We start from the raw sequence: 18,701 nt of genomic DNA, 5'->3' as shown, positions 1-18,701 counted from the left end.
GTTATTATATGCATTCAAGTAAGTATTTTCATAGACATATATATTCCTAAATATAACTGGTTGAGTCAATATAATGTTACTTGCATGTATGTTTTCAGAGCTGACCAGCTAGCACTGGACATTTAGTGTGTCCACTCCCAGTTTTACCTAATTGCTTATAGCTCTTTGTGTGAGCCTTTCCCCATGCATTTTGGTATGTTCATTGGTGTCTTACTTATGATCTCTATTTCTCTGCTAAATCGTTCCCATACTCTATACATACATTTTTCTTAATTTGTAGCCTGTGACAATATATTAAAACAATTTACCACTTTGAAATGTAAAGGAAGGGCATTATAATTAGGCTGTTTTTGGTGTTTTTATGTAAAGAGGACTTTGCTATTTCAGGAGTTGGAATGAACTGATAACCCCATGCCTTAGAGTTTCTCCTAACTTCAAGTGTAGAACTATACTGTACATCTTGAAAAGCTTTACTTTGGCACATGCTACTGATGTACAAATGAAGTGTACACAAATAGTATGAGTGAAAGGAAATGTACACAGCTTTATCTTTTTGTTCAGTTTTTTTCTTTTCTCGATTATAACACCCATGAACTGAGTTCATGTCTCTGAAATTTGAGAAATGACATTACGATTCAATTAGTAACATTTTAAAGTCGATTGATGATGTATTTTGTTAAAATCTAGTCTTCCCAAATGGATAACAAGATGAATGTCTTCAGGAGGGAATTGGTAGATGTTCAAGGTATCCCTCTCTTTTGGAGCACTGCTGAACAGTGGTCCCAAGTGGAGTCATTTGAGGCCCGGCCTGATGATCTTTTGATCTCCACCTATCCCAAATCTGGTAAGTTTATTCATTCTAGACAGCTACATAACGATCCATTCTCAGGAACCTGATTGTCTATAGGTACTTGTCTAGTCTAGACTGGATTTTCTGACATGTTAAAGGAGCATTGTGGTGTGCCTCCAACTAGATAGCATCACATTCACCTCTGAAGTGCCAGAAAATATCTATGAATTCATTTGAACCCAACATCAGTCAAAGTCCCTAACTAACAAATTCTCCAATAGCAACTTCCCTCCATATTTCTACTTAATTCCCTAAGAGAAAAAAACTAATAATCTAGAATTTAGGATATTCTAATCTGCGAAGATCAAACAAGCCCTACATAATTACAGAGTCTTAGAAAGTGAACAAATGAGCCATAAGACATTGTAGGTGTGAAAAACAAGGTAATTTTGGCCAATTTTTTCCTCTCTCATTTACTTTGATTATAATCAAATTTCTAAGTTAGCAAGTAAAATATTGACTTCAATTATGACATTGCCATACATGTGTACCATTTCTAGTATCTGGAAAGAATAGAAAAGTGTAGACATTCGTGTTTCATTCATTAAAATGTTGTATACGTAGAATAATTAAATAATATATTTAAGTGTTTCAGTTATCATTATGAGAATAGCTAAGGAGGTGTATTTTTCTTCTTTGTCATATTCTTTAAATAGAAATCTTTTACTCACCTGATAATTAAAAGACATAGACAATTGAATAGACAGTGTTCTCACATGATTAAGGTACTTTTTCAAAGCACTAGTGAGACATAATATCATATTTGTCATAGTGAGTCACTGTATTGAGCTCAATTGAACTCTACTGCATAGATTATAACAGGCAAAAATTCTTTTTAAATTTAAAAAGATTATTATAATTTATTCACATTACATTCCAAATGTTATCACCTCACCCTTATCTTCGCATTTCCACCCTCCCTTTTTTTTCTGCCCTATTTCCCTCCCCTACATCTCTAACATGGGTGGCCTTCCACCTCCACCTTCTGACCAGAGCCTTTCAAGTCTCATCAGAATAGACTGCATCCTCCTTCCTCTGTGTACCCACAAGGAAGGGCAGTGATCAAATCCCAGTCACAAGAGTTCATGTCAGAACTCTTCCCACATTCTCCCACTCCCCTTAGAGAATGAGCTGTCTATTTGAACAGGGAGTCTAGGTACTCTGCATGCAATGTCCTTGGTTGGTGCATCAGTTTGTGCAGGTCCCCCTGGGTCCATATCCACCAGCCTTGACAGTCACGCTGTAGTTCTTGGTTAGAGTCACACCAAGATACTTTATATTATTTTTGGCTATTGTGAAGAATATAGTTTCCCAAATTTCATTCTCAACCAATTTGGCATTTGTATATATGAGGGCTACTGATATTTTTTAGTTGATTTTTTATCCAGCCACATTGCTGAAGGTGTTATCAGCTGTAGGTGTTCCTACAAAATTTGAAAATATAAATGATACGGACAAATTTCTTGATAAATTCTACTTACCAAAGGTTAATCAAGATCAGGTAAACAAATTAAACAGTCCTATATCCCCTAAGGAAATAGAAGCAGTCATCAAAAGTCTCCCAACACCACCCCCCAAAATCCCTGGGCCAGGTGGATTCAGAGCAGAATTCTATCAGACCTTCGAAGAAGAGCTAAGACCAATACTCCTCAAACTATTCCACAAAATAAAAAAGGATTATTTCCAATCTCAATCTACGAAGTCATAGTCATTCTGATACCTAAACCACACAAAGATCCAAAAAGGAAACTTATTTCCCTCATGAAAATTGATGTAAAAATACTAAATAAAATGGAAAGTGAATCCAAGCATACATAAAAAATATCACCCTCCATAACCAAGGAGGCTTTATTCCAGGCATCAGAGGTGGTTCAATATGTGAAAATCCATCAATGTCATCCACCACATAAGTAAATTGAAAGAAAAAATCTCCTTTTTGATAAGATAATTAATTTTATTCTTTCTCAAGTCTTTGATGGAGTTGAAGACCAGATAGTTTAGTTTTACAATTAAGCTTAGTTGTTTAGGAGTTAAGATGTTTTTAAGTCTAGATAGAAATTTTATGTTGATAAAAATGAGATATGATAAATATTAATTTACATTCATAATTTTAGATGCATTAATATAGGAAAGATGTTTTCTTCAAGGTTGCCAAATACAAATAGACAAAACACTATGGATGTAACAATTATACAATTCCTTATTTTTTTGTGGTTCTTCTTGCTGTATGTAGTTTATAGTATATATGTGTAGTAATATAAATGTATATGTCAAAAAAGAAAAAAATCAAATGATCATCTCCTTGGGTGCAGATAAAGCATTTGGCAAAACCCAAAACTCATTCATGTTAAAAAGTCTTTTAGATCAGAGATACAAGGCATATAGCTAAACATATAGTAAAGACAATATACAGCAAGCCTATAGCCAACAAACTAAACCCAGAGAAACTTAAATCAATTCCACTGAAATCAGGGACAGGCAACAGTTCTTGTGTTGTCTTTTCACCCCTTCAGAATACGTTGATCATCTTTATCTGGCATTCTCTTAATTTCTAAGCTCTATATTGATAAGTAATGTGTGAATTGATAATTTTACCATTGTTGGATACTTTCTTTGCTCATCCTACTTGCAGCCCAACCCAAATGCGTTGTAGAATATTTTGATTTAAATCAAACCGTTTTGAACAAGTGGTATTGTGGTGGGACAGGGATTAATGCTGCCATTACTTGTATATTATCTCTTCCAGACCTTTGTTTTATCTAATATATATATATTAGATAGATATATCCTTGAGAGGTAAGAGTGTCTCCTGGGATGGAATGGAAGAAAGGGTGTGGGAATAAAACCCACAGAGTTTCTTTATTTGTTGGGTTCAGGTATTACAAACACCTCTGCCTCTCTTTCTCATCTTATTTTTAACAGAGATATTTAACATCTTCCAATTCCCCCTTAGGAACAACTTGGGTCAGTGAAATACTGGATTTGATCTACAACAATGGGGAGGCAGAGAAATGTACACGGGATGCAATCTACCTACGAGTACCCTTCATGGAGCTTATAGTTCCTGGATTAACAAATGGTATTTTCTCTGAATATTTATTTCTGATACAGAAGTAAATGTACCTGCATTCTTTGCATCTATGAAGGAGTCAGGAACAGCAATAATACAGAAAGAATGAGCACTATGAAATTACTAGTGTCTAGAGAAAAAATTTGGTTAGACCCCATTAGCTCAAAGTTAGCGTCTATATGTGGGAACACCTTGATATGGCTCAAATCTCTTAATATATGGAAGTTTGTTTTATTTACTTAGTGCATTATATTATATCTGACTAGTTAGTGTATATATATGTATATATGTGTATATATATATATATATATATATTCACTGAAAATATTATGGAAATACATTTCTTTGAATTATTTAAGATCTTGAAAAATAAATATGAATATTATGGCATAATTTCATCATAGTGTTTGAATAGAGGAATTTGAAATATTTTCATTCAATATTTTCATATTGTAAATAAGATAAAAAGTTGAAGAAAACACCAGAAGACTGGTTCAAATTCTCTTCTGCTCCATCTTGTGTTACAAATGAGGAGCTGTTTTTACAAACAGATGTGGAGATCATTAGACCATCATAATTACTATGAATAAAATAGTCCCTTTAACCACGACTTTTTACAGTTGTTTTCTGAGATTTTAGAAATATATGAAACTGTTGATCCATATAGCAGAAAAAAAATGGAAAAAAGAAAAAACTTTATTACGCCATTAATAATTGGAAGGTCTTCAGGTAAATTGACAATAAGCCATGTGATTCTAAATTTATAATGAATTTTGTTAATGTGTGTGTTTGTAGGTATTGAAATGTTGAATAACATGCAGTCTCCTCGACTAGTGAAAACACATTTACCTGTTCAACTTCTTCCATCCTCATTTTGGAAAAGTGACTGCAAGGTAGCAAATGAAAAAAAATCACTCTTTGTCTTCACATTTCTTTTTGTTCTTTTAAACATGCTTTTGAGATTAGAATATAATTACATCATTTCCACCTTCTCTATCCTCCCTCTAACACCACCAATATACTCTTCCCTCTTTTTGTCATTCAAATTCTTGGTTTTTCTCCTTTAACTTTTGTTTTACACACACACACACACAATGAGAAAGATCAAAAGGAATCTGAAATATTTTCATTCAACCTTTCATATTGTAAATGAGATAAAAGGAGACAGAGAAAAATACACAGTGTGTCTGTGTGTGTGTGTGTGTGTGTGTGTGTGTGTGTGTGTGTCTGTGTGTCTGTGTGCATGTGCATGTGCACCCAACTTCTTACCAGGCCAAGGTAACCTGATATGGCTGCAGGAAACTAAGTCAGACTAGGTTGTACAGATCACAGAAGAACTGAAGTTGTGATAATTTTATTGAGAGAAATCAGACATTTTGTACTGTTATCAGAAACAGAATACAATAAAAATTTCCAGAATCAATCCAATTACAGGTGCTGGGATACAATGGTGTTTGGAAGCTACACAGGGTACACAGATTAATTTCTAAGACCAATTGTCCTGCCAAGCTTTCATGTTTCCTTGACTACTAGGAAAACATATAGAGAGAATCACAAAGTGGCCTGAATTCTTCACAGCCTGAGGGAGTGTATTGGTTTCTCAAGAACATGAAGACACATTGTCCCAGGACTCATGGACTCTAACCTGAAAAACCTGATTCATGCCACTGAAAGCAGCTAGAACAAGTCAACTACATGGTTCACTGCAATTACTCTTATTTTATTTTTTAATTTTAATGTGTGTACAAAGTCAGTCTTTAAAGCAGACATGGAGTAGCAAATTAATTTCAAGGTTATAATGTTTCCAAGTATAACCAGCAAAAAAACCCTCCTAGCTACATTTCTATAGACCATAGCTTACAAGTGCAATTAGAAACAGAAAAACAATGACCAAAATTCTTTACCAGGTTTTATGTAGCAAAGGAATAAGGTAACTCATTTAACTTTGAATGTTGAATGGTTAATAATTTGTCATGCAAGGTCTAAACATCACTACTTAAATTATCATGTAACCATATTTGCTTGTGGAACAAAGTAATTAGCAATGGAGGCACCCGGGATTTGGGCCATTGACATAAGCAGGAGTCTTGTTTTCTTTTCAGTTAACAGAGTGAAACACAAGTAGAACAGGTCCATAAGCTTAATATGTTTCAGCAGTAACAGAAGCATTCAACAAGGACAGCACAGCAATCCCCCAGTCAGCCTTCCCCTGAGGTTTCACCAGAGTTTTTCTCACTCCTAGTTCCATCCTCCGAGTCAGTATTGGTAAGCAGACTCAACAGTGTTGGTAGGCATGGATCAACATCTCTATTGTCCCATTTTCTTTCTTTTCATCAGCTGTAACCTCTATAGACGCTTTGGATACCTACTATGAAGAAAGGGATTGTATACTATGCCTGAATCACTGTCTGATTTTCTTTCATTCTTAGCCCTTTCACTTGTCATTCAACTACTTCTAAAAGATTGATATTCAAATAATATCAGAACAGATTGATTGAAATTTATATTAATTTCATATAAATTATGAGTTGTATGTAATTATATTTATTAGTCAATGAATATTTATAATTACATATATTTGCAGATGATGAGGCTATAAGCAATCTAGCATAATGTATAAATAATATTTTACTAATTATAAATGATATAGAATTATATAGAATTATACTTTTTTAGGATTTTATTCTAATAACCTTTTTAAGCACAGAATTTTGGGAGAAAAGTACAAAACCCCTAAAATACAGATTCTTGAATACTTAGGAAATGAGCATACATATGAAACCCAATCTAAGTTTTATATTGTCATCACTCCAAAGGTTTATCCCAAGCAAATTTATAGTCAGTAATCTTTGTGTTTTCACCATCAGAACCTTTGACTGTTTTTCCTGTGATTATAAACTGTGTATATTGTGTAATTTATAGTCATATCTCTCAATATATAAGTGAAAGCTGTCCTTCCTGTATAAAGTTATGTATTCTGTCACATTACAAGAAGCAGGCCAACCAGCTTTCTAAATGTATAATTCTCAAGTTTTACTTAGGTCTTTTGAATCATAAATTGTGGGAATAAAGACCCAAAGACTAAAACTTTAACAATATCACATTTAAGTTTAATTCAGATTGTCATTTGGGAACCAATACTATACAGCATGAAATATACGTGACCAATTCATAGCTTACTTATAAATAGCGCTGTTGATAGGTGGATGAGTTTCTGCCAGTTGCCAGCCATAAAGCAGTATTGCTGTGCATATTTTATGTCTTTTAGTGTACGTAGGAAGATCTTCTCTTGACTACACATTTAAGTATGAAACTATTAAAACTTATTCCTTTGTGTAGTGGATGTCTTTTCTAAATATTATGCTTCATTTTGGCATATACATCATATTATTGCACATAAGTAAAATATTATATACAGCAAGAAGATCCATGAAACAATCAGGAATTAGATGAATGTTACATTCATAATGTTTTAGCTAATTGTATTTGGCAATCTTGTAGAAAACATCTTTCCTATCTTGGTGAGTCTAAAATTCTGAATGAGAATCAATATCCAGCATATCTCATCTCTGTCAACTTAAAGCATCTATCTATACCTAAAAACATTTTAACCCCTCAACAACTAAGCTTAATTGTTAGACAAAACTATCTGGTCTTCATCTCCATCAGAGACTTGAGAAGGAATAAAATGTAATTGCCTGAGTGAACCAGAAGTGCAGGTTAGCAGCTTCCAAAATGAGAAAAAAAAAATGACAGATACAGTTTGCTGCTGGAACAGTCACCCATAACTCTCTAGAATGTTGGAGCATCATCTTAAGCCTTCTGGCCCAATATATCTGAAAGACATATTTGTGAGGCAAGAACTATTGAGGACTTGCTTCCCCTGTCTTTGCATAGTTTGCCTGTCAACTCTGCCTACGTCTGAGTTTGCCCATTTTTAGGCAAAATTCTGTCTGTGGCAGAAACGAGGACCAGTCCAGTAGCTGGTTTGCCACATTTGAAGCCATCTCCATAAGGTGGTTCTTTGATGCTCATCATCTTCTTGAGGCAGGCTGGGTGTTGACAGGAGTTAAGTAATGTGTGTTTTAAAATAGTATTCAAGGTACTGATGAACAGTGTTAACCAAGTTGCTCCATATTTTCATCAACATGAAATATAGGTAAAAATTTTATTTATTTGATTCACACTAGAGCTGTCCAGAGTTTTATTTTGTACTCTTTTTTATATTAATACCTTTAATATGGTTTGTTCACTGCTGAGTTATCTCTTCTTTGTTTCATTTGCATGGGGTTTACTCCTCAGTACACACACACACACACACACACACAGAGAGAGAGAGAGAGAGAGAGAGAGAGAGAGAGAGAGAGAGAGAGAGAGAGAGAGAGAGAGAGAGAGAGAAGGAATGAATATCAACAAAAGCCCTAGAAGAAGGTAATGATTTTACCTCTAGGAGTTTGTGGGGTCATCCTCAAAGCATCCTCTATCCTGAAACAAGTCAGGTACATCTTGCAAAATAGTTACAGATGGCATTGCTAAGATGCTTTAAGCTTATTGTCATAGTCTATTGATATTGAGATAAGAAACCACTAGTAATGTTCACAGGGTTCAATGTTTCCTCAAGAAGTTTGCAAGCTACAGTGTTTATCCCATAAGATCATAAAACTATGTCTCTTCAAAAATCTATCCTAATCCACTCTATTCTGACACTGATGCATTTCCAAACTTATAAAGGCCACTGTCTATGATTTGGAAATCTGAAATATTCTATTTTGTTTTTCAGTTGGAAGAGAAGGAAAATCCAATCATAGTTGCATGAAGGTCTCTTCTTGCCCTGATTTTCCTAGGAAATAAATTCACTCCATGCATCCAAGGTTCAAGTGTTAAACTTGCTTTCTAAGAGGGACAGGCCCAGTATATTTCACTAGATGAGTGCTACAAAACAAATTTCCCAGGATTCATGATCTCTCTCTTTCTGTCTGTCTCTCTGTCTCTCTCTCCCTCTCCCCCTCCCTCCCTCCCTCCCTCCCTCCCTCTTCCCCCCTCAGTCTGTTTCCCTCCACCCCAAGAGAGTTCAGAAGACAAGTTGTAAGGTTCAATTGTAATATTTTAGGGGTTAAAATTAAGTCATCAGTGTTAGATGTGTGTCTTTACCCTTTGAGCTATTTTGCTATCCCCATATTAATTTTCTTGTGAAACGATTCTTCATTCACACAGGCCTTAAATTTTAATACATAAAGATTAATCCCATACATATTGTGACATAGCTTTGGTTAAGGGCATAAGGGATTTTACTCTCTCTGTCTCTTAATTCACCTGGTAATGTTTTTGATTCAGTGAAAATTTAGATTTTTTTGGCTTTAAAAATTATATTTAACATTGTTAACTTTGTTAGACAACGCCATACATATATACTTGCACTTGATTACTGTCATCTGTACTCTCTCTTTCTACCCATTTTATAGCTTTAATTTATTTAAATTACCAATTCAAGTATTTTATATATAAATGTTTTCTATTATAAGCTTCTTAATTTAACATTTAGTCTATTTTCCCCAAACTTTCTTTTTAAATTGTTTTATTGAAAATAGATTCTTCTCTCATACAATAAATTCCAACCTCAGTTTCCTCCCAGCTCCATTCCACCTCTCGTCTCCTCCAGATCTACTCTCCCTCAGTTTCCTCTTCAGAAAAGTGCAGGTCTCCAGGGGACAACAGCCAAACTAGACAAAACAAGGCGTGATAAGACAAGGCGAAAGCCTGGGTATCAAGGCTGGACGAGGCAGCCCAATAGGAGCAAGAGTCCCCAAATCAGACACAAGTCAGAGATAAAAACCACTCCAACTGTTAGGAGTCCTACAAAAACAGCAAGCTAACAGTCATACCATACATGCAGAGAACTTTGTGCAGATCCAGGAAGGCCCTGTGCTTGCAGCTTCAGCCTTTGGGAGCCCATGTGAATCCTGGATAGTTGATTCAGTGGGCCGTGTTCTCCTGGTGTCCTCCATCCCCATTGACTACCATAATATTCCCTTTTCCTCTTTCTTGGGGGTACTCCAAGCTCAAGAGTTGGGACCCAATGGACACCTCCAATTTCTACTCTACCTGCATAATGTTTGCCTGTGGGTCTCTGCATGTACTCCCATCTGCTGCCTGATGAAGCCTCCCTTATGGTGACTAGACAAGGCACCAATTTATAAGTATAGTAGAATATTATTTTATTTATTTATTTTTTCTTTTTGTCAGAGATATTTTGTTCTACCCTAGGTCTCTGGACTATCTAGTCTCAGGTTTCTGGCAATCCAGGCAGTGTAGGGCATAGGCACCCTTTTCAGGTGTGGCATTAAACCAAACATTGGTTAGCCATTCCTACAAGTCCTGAGCCACCACTGTTCTAAACAGGCAGGACAGATTGTATGTGTAGTATTTTGTGCCTGTGTGGGTGTCCAGGTTTCTCTTTCTATAGCCTGCAGAGTACCTCATCACATCAACTTCACTAGAAGATAAGGTGACATTCTAGTTTGTATTATAATTATTTTTCATGTTTCAATAGATAATCTTTTCAAAGGTTAAGGAGATAGAAGATGTGTCAGAAATAGGAGATGGGCTTTTGTTTATTAAAACAACTCATAGCAAAACTCTGAAGAAAGAGATTGAAGATGACATGAGAAGATGGAATGATCTTCCTTGCTCATGGATCGGGAGAATTAACATAGTAAAAATGGCCATCCTACCAAAAGCAATCTGCAGATTCAATGCAATCCCTATCAAAATACCTACACAATTTTTTAAAGTCATTGAAAGTTCAATTCTGAACTTCATATGGAAAAACAAAAAACCTAGAATAGCTAAAAGAATCTTGTATAATAAAAGGTGCTCCGGAGGAATCTCCATACCTGATCTCAAACTGTACTCTAAAGCAATAGTAATTAAAACAGTATGGTACTGGCACAGCAACAGGCTGGTTGATCAGTGGAATCAAATCGAAGACCCAGATATGAATCCACACACATATGGTCACTTGATTTTTGACAAAGAAGCCAAATCCATTCAATGGAAAAAGGATAGCATCTTCAACAAATGGTGCTGGTCTAACTGGAGGTCTATGTGTAAAAAAATGCAACTGGACCCATATTTGTCACCTTGCACAAAACTCAAATCCAGGTGGATCAAAGACCTCAACATAAAACCAGAGACACTAAGTCACTTAGAGGAAAAAGTGGGGAAGAGCCTGGAACATATTGGCACAGGAGACAACTTCCTGAACAGAATACCAATGGCCCAGGCCTTCATGTCAACAATTAATAAATGGGACCTCATGAGACTGAGAAGCTTCTGTAAGGCAGAAAACACTGTCCAGAGAACAAAGCAACAGCCTACAGACTGAGAAAAGATCTTCACCAACCCTACATCTGACAAAGGTCTAATATCCAAAATATATAAAGAACTCAAGAAATTAAACACCACCAAGCCAAATAAATAACCCAATTGAGAAATGGGGCTTGGAACTAAACAGAGAATTCTCAACAGAGGAATATCAAATGGCTGAGAAACACTTAAAGAAATGCTCAACCTCCTTAGTCATCAGGGAAATGCAAATCAAAACAACTCTGAGATTCCATCTTACACCCATCAGAATGGCTAAGATAAAAAATTCAAGCGACACCACATGATGATGAGAATGTGGGGACAGAGGAACACTCCTTCATTGCTGGTGGAAATGCAAACTAGTACAGCCACTTTGGAAATCTATCTGGTGCTATCTCAGAAAACTGGGAATAGGGCTTCCTCAAGACCCAGCTACTCCACTTCTTGGAATATACCCAGAAGATGCTCCAGCACACAACAAGAAACTTTGCTCAACCATGTTCATAGCAGCCTTATTCATAATAGCCAGAACATGGAAACAGTCTAAGTGTCCATCAGTAGAATGGATAAAGAAATTGTGGTACATATACACTATGAAATACTACTCAGCTGTTAAAAGCAAGGAATTCATGAAATTTGTGGATAAATGGATTGAGCTAGAAATGATCATCATGAGTGAGTTAACCCAGAAGCACAAAGAATCAATTGGTATATACTCACATATCTGCATACTAGCCCAAGGGGCATGTCCCAAGAAAGCCTCCACTTACCAGGAAACTGGGACAGAGGGGAGGACATCCTATTGAGACTCTAAATGAGAAAAGTGTGGGAGAATAGCAAAGTAGAATGATCCAGAGGGTCCTAGAAACTTACAAGTAGAACATTATGATAGGCAGATTTGGGCCCAGGGGTTCCGCTCAAACTAAGGCACCAGCCAAGGACAATACAGGCAGTAAACTTTAAACCCCTACCCAGATCTAGCCAATGGTCAGAACATTTTCCACAGTCGAGTGGAGAGTGGGATATGTCTTTCTCACGTACTCTGGTGCCTACATTTGACCATGTCCCCTGGAGGGGGAGACCTGGTAGTACTCAGAGGAAGGACAGCAGGTTGCCAAAAAGAGACTTGATACCCTATAAGCATATACAGGGGGAGGTAATCTCCCTCAGGAGCAGTCATAGGGGAGACGAATAATGGGAAAATGGGAGGGAGGAAAGAATGGGAGGATACAAGGGATGGGACAAACATTGAGATGTAACAAGAATAAATTAATTTAAAAATTTTAAAAAAATAAAATAAAAGTGAACGCTTCTTTCAAAAAAACAACACATAGTTGTGAGTGTACTATGCTGGGCATACATACACAAATATTGCAATCAGAAGCTGTAAAGAATAAATAAAAAGCCTAATAATGTAAGTGATTGTTAAAAAAACCATTAAATTACAGAAATAAATGCCAATCTTTCATTTTTGCCTATACAGATGGTCTATGTGGCACGGAATGCAAAAGACGTGGCTGTTTCTTACTACTATTTCTACCAAATGGCAAAAATACACCCAGACCCTGGTACCTGGGAAGAGTTCCTTGATAAATTCATGGCTGGGCAAGGTGGGTCCAACTAATATGTTTGTTTTTCAAGGCAGCCTAAAATTTAAAATCTAAATCTTATGTTTATTATAAAGTTATTATTTACCATGCAATCTATTAATACATTGGGGAGGCTAAACAGAAATAAAACATGTCTCTTTTTTTTCTTTGAGGGGAGTTTTGGGCAACATGTGGCACATATAGTCTCTAATTTTGTGTTTCCTTATTTCATTAGTGGTGAATGGCTGCTGTCAATTCATTTAAGTACTTTCAAATCTCAGTGTCTACATTGTAGTATTTTAATTGTGTACCTATTCTTTGGATTCTTTACTTTAGCATTCAAAACTCTTTTTATTTTTTGAGAGATAAATATCTTTTTTTTTCTTTTTTAAATTTTTATTTAATTAATTTCTTCAGATTACATCTCAATTGTTAGCCCATTCCTTGTATCCTTCTCTTCCTCCCTCCTCCTCCCCGCCCCGCTTTCACCCTGTTCTCCTCCCCTATGTCTATGAACCAAGGGGGACCTCTTCCCTCATTATATGGTCAAAGGCTATCAAGTCTCATCTTGGTAGCCTGCTTATTCTTTCTCTGAGTGCCACCAGGCCTGATTTTTGACAAAGAAGCCAAATCTATTCAATGGAAAATGGAAAGCATCTTCAACAAATGGTGCTGGTCTAATGGACATCTACATGTAGAAAAATGCAATTAGATCCATATTTATCACCATGCACAAAACTCAAGTCTAGATGGATTAAAGGCCTCCAACATAAAACTAGAGATAATAAATCGGCTAGAAGAAAAAGTGGGGAAGAGCCTAGAACACATTGGCACAGGAGACAAGTTCCTAAACAGAACACCAACAGCCCAAGCCTTAGTGTCAACAATCAATAAATGGGACCTCATGAGGCAGGGAAGCTTCTGTAAGGCAGAAGATACTGTCAACAGGGCAAAGTGACAGCCCACAGCATTCAAAACTCTTGAGCGACTGTTCTTTTATAAACAAACACAGTCTCCTTTTCATAATCATGATGGCAATTGTAGGAAAATTCTCAAGAGACGTGTTCCCATATTAACCCCTTCTTGGATGCAAATGTGTGTAGGTGACATCCAGCATATACTTAATGCCTGTCCTTTCTTGAACCGTTATATGCTTGCGGTATCAATGTCATTAGCATCGACAAAGCCTGAAGGCTTCTCAGAAAAAGCAAACTCTACTCTTCCACAGTCCTTTTGTCTCTTCCCCTTTACGTCACCTTAGTTATTCACTGGTCCCTCTCCTGTGACCTTACATACCACCTACTGGTTGCCACTCTCAGCCTCTGCAGCCTTATTTTGTGGTCTTAGTTATATTTACCAAATGTTATGCTAGTTTTCAAAATGTCCAATATCAAAATATGACATTGAGTGGCTGAGATGATAGAAATGTCTTTTTCACTTGTTTTTTGAATCTACAAATCCAAGGAGAAAGTGCTATGGTTTTTCTTCAGCCTTCTTCTGTAAACTGTGCAGAGCTATCTTCCTGTTCTTTCCATGGCCTTCCATCTTGGTGTATCTGTGTCCACACGCCTTTACCATTCAGGGGATTTGGTCCTAATCAAGAACTAATTGTTCTTATTGTAGAGACTTTTTCTCTAAGTACAGTTTCATTGTCAGGTATGATGTGTAGGAATTTCAGCATGTGGACTTGGGGAAGACATGATTCACCTTGTAGCAGAATTACTTTTCTTTTTTAAAGTAGATTTCAAATTCCTTGAGAAAGTGTATCATTTACACATTCATGTGGCCCCCTTTTTTTGACCTATAGATCTATGTATATGGACAGAAAAAAAAATGACTTAAAGAGACATTTAGCTACTTTCTACTTCATGTAAACAGTTATTAATTTTACATTTTGTATTTAACTTTAGTGAGTTTTGGTTCCTGGTATGATCATGTGAAAGGCTGGTGGGAGAAAAGAAAAGATTACCGTATCCTTTATCTGTTTTACGAAGATATGAAAGAAGTAAGTAGACATTTCAATTTGTTTTTAACAAACCTAAGATTTAAATTATTATCTCTTACCCTCTTTCTTCTTAGTCCTTAAACATAGCTAATTTACTTTTAACTCCAGTTCTGGCATACAATATAAATTAATTCAACCCCGTCATCTTGCTATTGTTATACAATCAAGGACAATTTTTATCTTTGAAATAAAAATCTGTGTGTTATGTAATATGAATACATTTTAATAAATAAAATAAAAACTATGTGTTTCCACTCATAATTTCAAATAGTGTATTTGCTTCTGAATATAAGAATCATCAAGATAATTGCTGAATTCTGGCCTTAATTTATTTAAGCTGCTTCTGTCCATCCAGGCTCTTCTTGTACCACTGAGTCTATATATTAAAAGAAAAACTTTTCATTTTTGTTCAGATTAACATTACTTCACCATGGAAGAACATACCAACTGAGTTCCATGAGCCATTCACCTCTGCAGTCTAGCAGGCAATGCTGTAGTTCAGCCTCAGTTTGCTCTCAGTTTGGCACACCTGACTCTGTTTGACCTTGTTTCTTAGACGTCTCTCAAATCCTCTAAGATGGGTAAACCACCTTTGGCTTGAGAAATTACATTTCCAAGGACATCACCTAATTTTTCTTTATGTTGCTCAGTAAAATTTATTGCTGCTCCTGTATGTGGTGAAGCCAGTTTTTACTAGTCATAATGATTACCCAGTGCCCAAATTGAGCCTGTAGAAAGTGAGGAGTGGTTACATATGGGTCTTGAAAAGTTTGTATGCAAATTTAAATGAAAACTCTGCTAACTAGTTTATTTTGAGATTGTCAAGTAAATGAGGTTTAGTCCCCTCAGATATGGAGGACGATCTACATTGTTGGTAGAGAAGATGCAGAATTCCACCAGAATTAAAGACTATCTGTAGCGTTAGATCCACCTTAGGAATTTTCATTCTAAATGTGATCCTTTCACCCCTCTCTATCATGAGTCTGCTTGATTTGCACAGAAATGACTTGGCACAACTTTCTTATTTCACTTCTGTCTTCACTCTCTCCAAAAAGATCTGTGTAGGTATTAGAGATCATAGACTCTGTTTTCACAGCTAGAAAATTCCTTAGATATAATCTACTGTTCATGTTGTGTTTAAAAAACAAAGCTGTTGAAGATATTAGTTAATTAAAGTAGTGATTTGCCTTATTACTATCATCCTGTGAGTTCATTATATTTTTGAATAGTAATATTGACAATTAACTCAATATTTTTTAAATTTCATTAATTAAACTCCTCTACTCTATCTTAGCACATGGTTGGTACCTTGAGTGACCAAGGAAATCATTTTGCTTTCTCAAAACATAGCATAAAACCCCAAACTATCCCTCCAACTAGTTAAGCTTAAACACAACCTTATTAATACGTTCCTTTCTTTGTGACCAAATCTAACTGAAATGATTTTTTTTTCTCTTTAACATTTCAGGATCCAAAGCGTGAAATTAAAAAAATATTAAAGTTTCTGGAAAAAGACATACCAGAAGAAACTGTAAATAAAATCCTCTACCATAGCTCTTTCAATGTGATGAAGGAGAATCCTAGTGCAAATTACACCACAATGAATAAAGAAGAGATGGACCATTCTGTGTCTCCTTTTATGAGAAAGGGTGAGAAAAGTGCAAACTCATTTTTGTATAGTGTCTAGTCACATAGTAGAAGGTATGAATAATAAAAGCAATGTGATATTATAAGAAATTAGAAGGAATTATGTATGCTTAATACAAAGAAACTGAAAGGTAGGGAAAACAAAAGCCTTATAAAATACTGTGTATTATTTTATATTATTTCTGTAAGATGTAATGAGAGATTTATGATGAGAAGTGTTTTGACAACACCCTTCGCACCAATAAACATGAATCTTAGTACCATTGCTATATCCAAAAATGATATTTATTAGTCTGAGTTACCTAAATGTGTTCCATCTTCCTTAAGTTAAAATGATGTTCTGGGAACTTTGTTTAACTTATGTTGGATGAAGTTAATAGATGAGTCAAAGTGTTGGCTCTGAAATTTTATGATAATTTTTGTTATCATTATGTCCAAGACTTTTGTTTTTGTTTTTTTTTTTCACGTTCCAAGAATTTTATTCTTTTTTTATTTATTTTTAATTTTTTATTATGTTTCTATTTTAACATGTACATTTATATTACTACACATGAGGAAAATAAACTACATGCATCAGGAAGAGCCACAAGACAATCAGGAATTATATAAATGTTATATTCATAATGATTTGGACATTTATATTTGGCAAAGTTGAAGGAAACATTGTCCCCATCTTGTTGGGTTTAAATTTCTGAATGAATATTAATATCTATCATATCTCATCTCTATTAGCTTAAAACATTTATCTTGATCTAAAAACATCTTAACCCCTAGCCTACTAACCTTAATTGAAACATTAAACTATCTGGTCTTCAACCCCATCTGAGACTTGAGAAGGAATAAAACTTGAATACCTGAGTGAACCTGGAGTGCAGGTTAGCAGCTTCCAAAATGAAAAAAAATGACTGAGACAGTTTACTGCCTGAAAAGTCACCCCAAACTCTCCATAACGTTGGAGCATCATCTTCAGCCTTCTGGCCCAATATATCTGGCAGATATATTTGCATGGCAGAAATTTTGAGGACTTGCTTGCCATGTCTTGGCAGAGTTTGCCATTGACTCTGCCTGCATCCAAGCTTGCCCATTTTTAGGCAGAATTCTGTATGTGGCAGAAATGAGGCCATTTTGCCCAGTGGCTTGTTTGCCACATTTGAAGCCATCTCCATTAGGAGGTTCTTTGATGCTCATCTTCTTCTTTGAGACAGGCTGGGTGTTGCCAAGAGTTAGCTTGTCTTGTTGCCAAAGAATCTTTAGAACAATAAAAAATATCCTAAAGTATCATAGTCTGTGGGCCTCGGAGGTTTTTGAAGACCTTATTTAACTATTTTACATCCTATATCTATAGAATCGTATCTATTCATTAGACCTAGAGTATTTATTTTTGTAATAAAATTAGACTAGAGTTTGACATGAGCATGATTTGCATCAATAAACAAAATTCAATACCATTGAATTAAAAAAATAATCTCATTTGTGAGTAACAACTAGGGCTTTGAGATAAAGAGTAGATTCAATAACCTACCTTTTGTTCTATCCTCCCCCTCTATATCTCTATATCCCCCTTTCTTTCTTTTCAGCTCCTATCTCCTTACCTACAAAAGAAAGATAAAGGGAAAGAGATACATCCCTGAGTCAGACCTAATTTCTTCCCTGTAAAAAGACAAATAATACTTATAACCAACTCCCAATGAAGATAAGCTTAACAATTAGATATGCTTAGAGTTGAAGATTGACGATCAAAAGTTAAAGACCAAATAGAAACATTCAAATTGATAACTCAAATTCCTATTAGACAGATATCTAACTCCAATTTTTTCTGTTATTTTTTTTATAGGCATTTCAGGTGACTGGAAGAACAAGTTCACTGTAGCCCAATATGAGAAGTTTGAAGAAGATTATGTCAAGAAAATGAGAGAGTCAACACTCAAGTTCAGATCAGAGATCTAGAGAGTATTTGTTTCTCCTCCCTCAGCTGGCACTAAAATCAGAGAAAAAGCATATTCATGATTCAGTGAAAAAATGTTGTGTATGATTTTTCTGTTCTTACTGAGATGCATGGTCTGCAAATGCACAAATGGCAGGTAACAATTTGTTCCTAAGCCTCTCCTTACAGACAGGCCCATGGGGAGTTTCATCCTCACTTTCTGTTATGGAAAAGAATACAACTTTAAGAGT

At 35.6% G+C, this 18,701-nt stretch overlaps 1 protein-coding gene across 1 annotated transcript; it reads left to right on the top strand.

Moving 5' to 3' along the window:
- Nucleotides 1-696: 696 nt before the first annotated feature.
- Nucleotides 697-18,487, top strand: LOC127210656 (sulfotransferase 1 family member D1). The gene is made up of 7 exons (XM_051170365.1): nucleotides 697-844; nucleotides 3,804-3,929; nucleotides 4,716-4,813; nucleotides 12,769-12,895; nucleotides 14,785-14,879; nucleotides 16,348-16,528; nucleotides 18,361-18,487. The coding sequence occupies exons 1-7, from the start codon at nucleotides 697-699 to the stop codon at nucleotides 18,471-18,473; spliced, it is 888 nt and encodes a 295-aa protein (XP_051026322.1). The 3' UTR covers nucleotides 18,474-18,487.
- Nucleotides 18,488-18,701: the final 214 nt, after the last annotated feature.

This window comes from Acomys russatus, chromosome 28 (assembly GCF_903995435.1).
Source record: "Acomys russatus chromosome 28, mAcoRus1.1, whole genome shotgun sequence".
In the NCBI taxonomy this organism is placed as follows: Eukaryota; Metazoa; Chordata; class Mammalia; order Rodentia; family Muridae; genus Acomys; species Acomys russatus.
Note: the sequence above shows the minus strand (reverse complement) of the source record. Positions and strands in the feature narration are given on the sequence as shown.